We start from the raw sequence: 10,605 nt of genomic DNA, 5'->3' as shown, positions 1-10,605 counted from the left end.
AAATTAATAAGATACTCTAGACATTTGTAGGCCTTTGAATAGAAAAGAAGAAGGATAGAAATTGAATTTTATAGATCTCACAATGTAAAAAATTAACTCTCTGCATTCAACCCATCTGCTTGGGGAGCAGTAAAATACAAATAATCATTAGAAATAATAAATAAAAATATACTGGCCATTTTTTCTTTTTAGTGGTCTGTCTTTTTCATTTTTTTAGATATTCTTCTCATGTTTAAATAAGGACTAATAAGCAAAATAAGAAAATTAATCAATTTCTAAAATTACACCTAAAACAACCCATCAAGGTAGAAAGATCTTTGTCCATCGACATTATTCCCCAACAATATTAAAGGTGAGTGCTTTGCCTTCACCATCAGGTTAAGACATCATTTAGATTTACAGAAGAAATGCTTTTACAGTCACAGCTTCTGATGGCCTCAGGTTGAGCGTTTTTTAAATAAAAACGTCCTATGTCTATTTGTCATTGCTTTATGTTACTAAAAGAGGAAAAAGAAAATCACTTGCATTTTTTTTCATTACTGGTCTCTGAACAGCAAATCTAACTATCCATACATACAAACACCACAGGGATGACTTTGTTGATTGCAACCTATAGTTGCAGATTATGGTATTTATTTTAACACTACAATATTAATATGTGACGTTTCTAGAAAGGAATTACAATTCTTAAGAAAAGAGAAATGAAATGCAATGTCTTTCGTGATACTTTGATTGAGCATGCTTGGTTGATTATCAATGTTCAGCATCCTATTTGCAACAAAATTAGCCTAAATAAAGCAGAGATAATGGAGATTCTTATTAAGGCTCATAAAGAAAAACAATAAATCCCTTCCTTACTGTTATTTTATCTGAAATTGCATGATTGGATTTGTCAGGAATGATTAAGGTTCTCAATCAAAGGAAAAAAAAGATCTGCTCTGGTTGAGTTTGTAATATTAAAACGTATTAAACGTAAAGTTTTAATCTGTTACACAACATGTCAGCAGCTAAAGAAAGACACCACTTCTTACTTATAACAGCAACAATTAAACCCGCTTTGTCTATTCGAGCAAGAAACAAACAAATAAAAGAAAACACAGAAAGTACTTGAACAAGCAAATAAGAAAAACATGGTCTTAATTTGTACAAACTGAAGGCTGATAGAAAAGCTTTTGTTGTTATATTTAATGTTTTCACAGAAATTTTAACCTAGCTCTGTGACAGCCCTGTGCTATTCCTTAGGCTTAATGCTTGTATTTTTAATTATGTCGACTGGTTATGCCTATGATGGACGAAACAAAATAGAATAAGTTAGATTCACCAGTTATTTAAAATGTTTCTTTTATATTGCAGACCAATTGCTCCCATTACAGATTGGTAAAAAGAGACAAAATAAAATGAATCATTCATAAAAAAGTTTTCTATAAAAAAAAGTTTATGATTCTGTATTTAAGGAAATACTTGCTATGTTTGCCCTTTGAAGAATCTGGGAGTGAGCAATTGAGAGACAAATATAAAAAAAGTAATGTAAAATAATTATTTGTGTACCAGCAAAAAGGAAAAACAAATCCTTCATATTTTCTAATTATTTGCTCAAAATTCTTTAATATCAACACTACTACTAACATTAATATTATTACAAACAAACTAAAACTATTATTTTTATTATTATTTTAAAACAAACTAAAAACAAAAGATACAAAAACAATAAAAGCGCATAAAAAAAATACATGTCTAAAATTAGGCTATTTTCATTTGTATGACCTTTACAGTGGTCCTCATTTTGGCGGAGGTTAAAATTAACCCTCATTAACAGACTATAGCTGTGTGAAAGTGTGTGGGTGTGTGTGTGTAAAAAAACCCCACAGACGACACTGAGAGGAGAGAATTCCTCCTTGAACTAGTATTCCTCAGACTCTTGGTGTGTTTGTATTTGCTCTTGAACGTGTGTGCGTGTGCATATCTGTATAAGTGTTTGTGTGTGCCATCCACCCATCATTTGTGCCGAAGAAGAGAGAGAGAAACCTATTGATTATTTTAATCCCCCTATTTGTGAGTCTGTGATCCTCTTGGTTCAGCCTTCCACAGGAGGATTGCTAATGGGCCTGAACGCTTCCCTCCTCAGCCCACTCTCCCTGTCCAATTAACCGAACGCTGGAATGTGCAGGGGAGGGTGCGCTGGGAGTTAGAGGAAAGGGGTAAGGTGGCTAGAGTACTAGGAAGTAGGGAGGGGTGCTGCAGTCCGGCATTTCTCAAACCAGTCATCTACACCCCATTCTGCAAGAACCACCCCCCACCCAAGAAGAGTATTACCTCTCACCTTTAATTAAAAATCCATCTCCTTGTTTTTATTCTAAGGTGGCAAGATCTTCTTTTTTTATGTTCCAGTGTTTCATTTTCACAGGGTGACCGTGTCGACAGTGGAGGTAGCAGAAAGAGAGGAAACAAGCATTTTAATGGGGGAGAGCCACCTTCTCACGGGTTGTTCTGCTTGTAATTCTGACATTTCTCCAACATTTTTATATTTGTCGCAGGAATGTGTTGAGCTCTCTGCTGAAACTTAATGCTTAACAAGAATGTGCCCCCCAAATCAAAGAAGTTGGGTCAGAGAAGCTAATTTTCTTTGTTTCACTTCAGCTAAAATACACAATATTTCCTAAGTATAATAATAGCCGCAGGCAATGTGCTCAAAAACCCTGCTTCTGGCCTTCCTAAGATATCTGTATAGATGTTGCAAGAGGACCCAAGGCTATCCACAAACTCAATTTAAATAACACCTTAAGACCTTGACAAACCTTCTACCAGAGCTGCTATAAATTTGCTTTTCATCAGGAATTTCTATCTAACAGCCACTATGGCGTCCTTCAAGATACGTTACATACATTGAGAGAAATATATTCTACACATTTAAGTGGATTCTAAACAGTACTCTCGTTTACTGTAAAACTGATGTATTCATAACATATATGTATATATATATATATATATATATATGTGATATATTTATATATCACTGCATATCATATTACTCTAGATTTACAGTGGGTGGTGAAATTAAGTGACAAAATTGACATTACAGTAATATAATCTGAAGGCAATAAACCACAAGTATGTTATTAATGTACTTTTTTCCACTCAGGTAGAATATTATATCATAATTTCAGCTCTGTGTTTTCTCCTTAATCAGCTTTATTTATTCGTTTATAGTGTGGGAATTTTATTGTTTAGCACTTTGGCTGCCTGGTCGGCAGCAAATTCAATAAATTAAATGCGTATTCTCAGTCCTCATAGCTCCATGGTGTTTAACATAGGGGTAGCTGGGGGTATTTCTGTAGAAATCATATTCAAAGCAGGGCTAATGTTATCACATTATGAAATGGGGATTAAATATTATTGTAGACTAAAAATATTTAATCTCCTTGTTAAGAATCATACATTTTATGCTCATCTACTAACAGATTACATATGTTTCTGCTTTCCTTAATGGATTTCTTTTTTTCTTTTTTTTGGTAACGATCAGAACTTCCAACTCCATAAATCTGTGGAAGCATGAAGTTGACTTGGTGTGACAGAGAAGGATTGGTCCTTGCTTGGATTTTCTCCACACAGGTTTACGTGAAAACAATAAAGACATTATAATAAACAGATATAAATAATGCATTTACCTTTCAATCAATCCAAAAAACAGCAAAAAATAGTAAAACATAGATATTCACCTTTACCTTCACATGGTATTGGTAGATGTGGACTGAACGTTACTGTAAATGTAAATTTTGACTTACCTGCTCTTCATTGTGAAAGTTTTGAATTCATCTCTAAACTCTGCTGCAAGATAAATCAGGTTAGTGTGGTTGTATGTTTTACAAAAAAATCAATAAAATATATCTCAGTGTACTTTAAAAATGTACCCCTTCAAAAGAGATTTTATTACATGATCCTTTATTCTCCCCAGAAATAACATGACAAGTATGTAATAAAACAAGGGAAAACATTTGTTGTCTTTACTTAGAATGAAAAAGATCAGAATTTTCTTTTTTATTTTATTTTATATTGTGTTCTTTATCTTTCAGGGGGAATAACACTGCAGCTCACAACAAAGTAAAACACACAACTCAGCTTGAAAATGCACACACTGACAATAGTCCAAATGTCTCCCAATCAAAGGTAACAGTTCCTGAAAGAACACACTCAGAGAAATGCAGCATGTCATTGAGGTGATGCGAAAGCCACCAGGAGGAGAAATATCTCTGTAAAATATTCAACATGAGATCAATCGAGTTTTTCGATCACAGCACAGAAATTATAAACAGATTATTTCACCCTATATATCATAAGAGTTGAGTCATGCTGCAACCTTTTAATTTGAGACAAAAAAATGTACGATACATTTATAGTATAAGATTAATATCAGGCATAAAGATAAACTCTTCTTTTCACTATATTTAGAAGTAATAGACACAACTTATTTAATCACAGATTTGTAGGAGTTAAATCCACTTTTTGGGGGATGCAGAAATATATGAATCAATATACTATGTGTTTTTTTTCACCTAAATCATTACCATCATTTTCTCAGCTTACAAGGTTTTTTTTTCCCCCCATCTATTTGAATATAGAATTTCACAGTAAATGTTTTTGATAAATTTTCACACGTACGGCTTCTGCTTAAAATATGAACTCCCGCTCTGTTCTGGGTTGATTTCTATGGATCAGCTTCTGCATATTTTTTTTTGTTTTAAGAGAGGAAAAAAAAAACATGTATAAAAGGAAATATATATGCAAGGCACAGAGAACCTACATGTATGGTTAATGGTGGTAACAGTCGACAACAGTCACCTGCATTTTTGGAAAGAAAGTCTTTTCAAAATGTGACTATTTACAACGGAATAATGAAGAAATACATTTTAAAGAATATGCTCATCCCCGTCTCACTCTAACCATCTTGTTGTGCAGAGCTGAAGAAGAGAGGTTTCAGTCTTTTCAGCTCTTATCTCTTGATTCGTGTAACCACCACTCTTTGAAGAACCTCCAAGAAAAGTGTTTTCAAGAAGATTATGTTTCTTTTCAGCTTTGTGTGTATCTGTGTTGTTTTGCACAATTTATGGCTGAAAAAAAAAACATGCAGCATACAGTCCGTTTTCTTGTTTATGGCCTTAGTAGTGGTGAATAAAGGCCAAAATACCCCATTCATACTATATGTTTAAGTCTTGTAGAAGGATAGCCTTTAGTAAGCTCCAGAAGCTTGTTTGCTTTTCATGAATTCCCTGTATCTATCTACCTTTACCAATAAACCAGTTGTTATGCAAAGAGAAACATTACAATCTAATTGGAACACTCGTTTTTGTGGAATTAGATGGAAGGTAATCTTTAAATATTTACGAAAAGTTTGTCAGGAAAAGCATCTGGAGTTAAAATGTTTGCCTAATCTAGAAGCAAGTTGAAATGACTTGCTATTGGTTACCTCTGAATATGGGACCAGATGAAAAGACACAAACAAATTTTAATTGCAGGCAAAATAACCTGAAAAAAAGCAAGCTTTAAATACACCTTTATTTTTGAAGAAAAAAAGCTACCTAAACTGATCTAGTGCTGTTTGAAACGGTAACCCCCCATTCTTGATGACTGGGCTATACAGGAGGTAAGACAGGTATCGAACAAGCCTACATTGTTCTCAGTTAATATATTTCTACAGGCGCAATTGACATAACATTTTGACCAGATAACAATTCATGCAATCCATCCATACAAAGAAATCAAACCATAAATGTGAAGAAATTAAGTTATGTGTAATGAAGTGAAATGGCACAGGGAAATGAGAATCGAACACACGGAAATCTATTTAATACAAAAGCCTTTGTTGGAAATGACGGCTTCAAGATGCCTCCTCTATGAATGTATGAAATGAGTTGCACGCATTGTCAGGTGTGATTTTGGCCCATTCTTCTTCATAAACAGTCTTCAAATCTTGAAGATTTTATGGGCCTCTTAAATGAACTTCAATGATCTTTAGTTCTTTCCATAGGCTTTCTATTTTCTATTGGATTCAAGTCAGGTGATTGGCTGGGCCGTTCTAGCAGCTTTACTTTCTTTCTCTGAAACCAATTGAAAGTTTCCTTGGTTGTGTGTTTAGGGTCATTGTATTGCTGAAATCTTCACCCATGTTTCATCTTCATTATCCTGGTAGATGGCAGCAGATTTTTATCAACAATGTCTCTGTACATTTTTCCATTCATCCTTCCTTCAATTATTTGAAGTTTTTTAAGTACCATATGCTGAAAAACAGCCCCACATCATGATGTTCCCACCTCCAAATATCACTGTTAATATGGTGTTTTTGGGGTGATGTGCAGTGCCATTTGACCTCCAAACAAGATGTGTATTATGGCATCCAAAGAGTTACATTTTTGTCTCATTTGACCAGACTATAAACTCCTAGTACAGGTTTGTGTAAATGTTGTGCAGCAAACTTTAAAAAAGCTTCAACATGCTCTTTCTTTACCAATGGAGTCTTGAGCGGTGAGCATGTATACAGGCCATGGCGGTTGAGTGCATTACTTAAAGTTTTCTTTGAAACATTTGTATCTGCTAATTCCAGGTCTTTCTGAAACTCTTCACAAGTAGTCTTTGGCTCTTAGACAACTCTTGTGAGAATTATTTTCCCTCCTCCGTCAGAAATGTTGTGAGTAGCACCAGATCATAGTTGCTTTATGGTGAAATTATGTTTTTTCCACTTCTGGATTATGGCCCCAACAATGCTCACTGGAATTTTCAGAAGTTTAGAAATCCTTCTGTAACCAAGGCCATCATTAAGGTTGTGAAGGTCTTGAGAAAGCTCTTTACTTTTACCCATAATGAGATGGTTCTTGTGTTTTACCAGCGACACCTTTTTATAGGCCATCATGTGCGACTGAACCAGCTGATATTAATTTGCACTGACAAGGGGCAGGATTTCTTTCTAATTAATGAAAGATTTCGGGCTGGTGTCTTGGATTTCCATGCCGTTTTGCACCTCCCTTTCTTCAGGTGTTCAATACGTTTTCCCTGTGCCTTTTGACATTATTACACATAACTTAATTTCTGGACATCTATGATTTGATTTCTTTTTATGTGTGGACTGCATGGATTGTTAATGGCATCTGGTGAAAATGTTGCATCAATAGCACCTCTAAAAACATATTTGCTGAGAAAAATGGTGGCACGTTCACTACTTATTTTACCCACTGTATGCCCACTACTTTCTGAACTTCAGCCAGCTCCTTTGTTTCCCGTTTTTCATTATTGGACAAAGATAAATTAGAGAACATTTAACATTGGTAAACCAACCACCAAAGTTGCTCCTGGAGAAAATCGGTTGTTTATCAAGGATGTAGAAAGAATCCATGTCATCTAAAGCGCAACAGGCCTGATTCAGTAACAAGAAAGAAGCTGTTCATAAATAGCTTCCACATGAGAGTTAAAAAAGAAAAAATCATATTGGTGAGCAAAACTGAGGAAAAGGTCTCTTTCACATTTTCCAAACAGATCTTAATGATCCCCAAGACTTGTGGATAAATACGTTGGGAAAAGACTAGACAGCAGTGGAATGTTGCTGTGTGTCCAGTTATATAAGGAAGGAAACTCAAATGATATTTCAGCAAAACAACATCCACCAAAAGCCAAGCATGATAGCAGTAATGTGATGCACTGAAATATCTTAGCTACAGACAACTTTCAGTGATCAATATAACCATGTTTTTTTCTCTTTCTCTCTACCAAATAGTCCAAGGTTATAATATCTGTTTATCTAGTGTTCTTAAGCACGCTTCAGTTATATTCCATTTCAAAGATCCGAAGCAAACATGCAGTTCCTGCAGTGAAAGACTTGAATTGGACTGGAACTAAACTTGGTTGAAAATACCTAAGAAAGGTTGCTCAGGCTTAAAAACCAAGTTAAAAGAATACAGCACAGATAACAGCCATCAAATTCTTCCACAGTGATGTTTAATACCAATGCTTATTTGCAGTATTGGCACCCGATTGTTTACTGTAAAATGTGCAGAGTTTCTTGGTTTGGAACCTTTTAGCAGTTGCTGCCTTCAAGGATAGCACAACCACCTATTACAGTACATTAATACAAGAGGAAAGTACTTCTCATTGTCAAGCTATTGGTTTTGAAAGTGTTTTTTCTCATAAAATTAAAAGTTTTTTTTAAACAAAACAAAAATTATATTTAATCAGGTAAGCTTTGATATCCATATTTCTAAACTAAACAAATGCTTCAAATCATGAGACATTCCTTTAGTTTTAAACCCCAGTTTCTACTGTTGAATTAAATCTAATATATATTTAAGTTTAGAGGAAGTTAAATGTGTTTCAGAAATAGCATATTTTCTATTAAAACCACTACAATTATCAACCTTTTTTATCTTATTGAGAAAAAAATAAACACGCACATTTCCTAAGCCTCTGTACTTTGATCAATACAGCAAACTCTTGATGTAAAGGTAATGTGTAACTGAGCATGGACTCCTGATGAAATCTCACCTTGTTACCACAACATGATGATGCTCAAAAGCTCAGAAATCAATCTGGAAGTTAAACCATCAGTATTGATAAACTGTGTGTGCTAAGGGACTGTTACCAATAGCTTTACTCCATCCCTTTTCTTTGCAAATAACAACAACGAGATGCTTTTACACTTCCACAAAACTAAAGGGCAGAACACACTCATATGCTTCCACACAGGTATTAACACAGACATACAACACAGCGATATAATCTTGAGGTGTGCTGAGTTATCATCTGCAATCAATATATTCATGCCTTTTTCTTGTTTGATGTCCAGAGCAGTAATGGAAATCTATCTCACAGTGAGGGCAAGAGGATGCAGCGAATAACCTCCGCCCAGATTGACAGTCTACATTCAGATATAGTTTCGGTCATTTTTTCTTTGAGCAAAATCTGAAGTTTAATAAGGTGTAAATAGCAAAATGAGTGAAAGAAGGTATGAGTTATGTATTTTAGCAATGACTTTGCACATGGCATTGATTAAAGATCGCAAAAGTGTTTTGATCATGAGTTAATCTTAACTGGTAATATGTACATTATATACTTTTAATGCAGACTTTTACTCTGTTAGGTCACTACATGTATTATACGAAGAGATGAAAAATGGACATCAGGACATGTTAGATGAGGCAGGAGGAAATATTTTGCTCGATCATAGAGAAAGGGGAGATGAGTTTGGGGGGGGGATTACAAGGTCAATCAGGATAGATTAGGAAGCCAGAGAAGGTGCTGTATTTGTTGGTGTTTCCTCCATGAACTTTGCCACCGTCTAGCTGAACACACACTTCGTCACCGACGTCCAGGTGCAGGATGACGCTGTTGGAGGCGTAGTCATAGTTCTGATCTGCATCTTGAGCGATTGCACTTGCTCTTACCTGGTATAGAGACAACAATAAAATAGATTAATGCACAAAGTAAAAAAAAAAAGGAGAACCGCTTGGATACCTTTTGTACAATTCATGAGGTTGCACATATATTTGCTGTTTTTTCCAGAATTATAGGGGCATTTTGCGCAAGAATCTTGGGATGAAACTGCAGAGCTACTGTTAAAATAACTTTGTGAGTTAGATAACATTATGAAATATTAAACTGAACTGACTAAAATAAATCCACACATTCATCAGTCAATCAACACCACTGAATGAATTTTAGTTACTCCTTAACCTGCATTTTTCCATGTTGAACACATACATCTTTATTGTTCAATTCAATCAAGAAATCAATAATCATTCAAGAGTCTTTATTGCTGTTATGTAACCATGCCATTGATTAGCACAGACTCAGACTACAACTACTGTATCATGCCAAGATGCAAATTAAAGCCTGTATGGTGTATTCCCACCAGAAAAGTCCTTCAGTCTGCTTGTTTGGTTCAAACCAACTGTTTCGTTTCCTCTGGTTTTAAAATTGTAATTTTTGCAAGTGGACTTGACTCACAGCACAGTGGTTGCTCCCTTTGGGAGAAGTGACCACAGCAGGACAGAGCAAAGAACCAGAAATAGGGGAAACCTACTACGGTAGTTGTGCATGCAGCACCTCCTTTTATCCTATTATTACAGATGCAACATCAGTTAGATTGTCTATAGCAGCTCTTTTAATATAGGTTTTGAGACTTTTTTAATTGGTGACGTCACTAAGAATGTGTCCTTTAAACAGAGGATGATTCCTCTTTTGCTATGCAATAGACAGCATAACACAGGAGTTTTATACTATGTTTACTAATATGGTGGCTTGCTGCAAAGAGACATATGCATTCTGCATTTGAGGTAGACTGAGGTGGACTAAGCTTTGTGTTCATACCTGAATAACACTGTACCAGAGTCCCTTTGGACTCAGAAATTGGTACATGGTCTGGCTGTAAGAACCAGTCTTATTAGAAACAAACACTGGTCCATTTAAAGTGGACCAAGTTAGGTAGACATGGATACACCCTTAAAGAAAAACAACAAATAAGCATCCTAAGAGGAGAACTTAAAAAATATAAATACCTGTCAGTAGTAAAACACAGGGTATTGAATATGAAACACCCTGAATGTAATTTTGTTTTGTGTGCCTGTG

The 10,605-nt window shown here is 35.1% G+C and overlaps 1 protein-coding gene across 1 annotated transcript in view; it reads right to left on the bottom strand.

The window, feature by feature from the left end:
• Positions 1-5,250: 5,250 nt before the first annotated feature.
• The window catches only part of LOC119776694 (complement C1q-like protein 4), a 35,918-nt gene continuing 30,563 nt past the window's right edge, over positions 5,251-10,605 (bottom strand). The window contains exon 3 of the mRNA XM_038275271.1: positions 5,251-9,422. Coding sequence (XP_038131199.1) covers positions 9,243-9,422 — 180 coding nt within the window. The 3' untranslated portion in view covers positions 5,251-9,242. The remainder of the gene's footprint in view (positions 9,423-10,605) is intronic.

This window comes from Cyprinodon tularosa, unplaced genomic scaffold (genome assembly GCF_016077235.1).
Source record: "Cyprinodon tularosa strain WSP-4 unplaced genomic scaffold, ASM1607723v1 ctg95, whole genome shotgun sequence".
In the NCBI taxonomy this organism is placed as follows: domain Eukaryota; kingdom Metazoa; phylum Chordata; class Actinopteri; order Cyprinodontiformes; family Cyprinodontidae; genus Cyprinodon; species Cyprinodon tularosa.
Note: the sequence above shows the minus strand (reverse complement) of the source record. Positions and strands in the feature narration are given on the sequence as shown.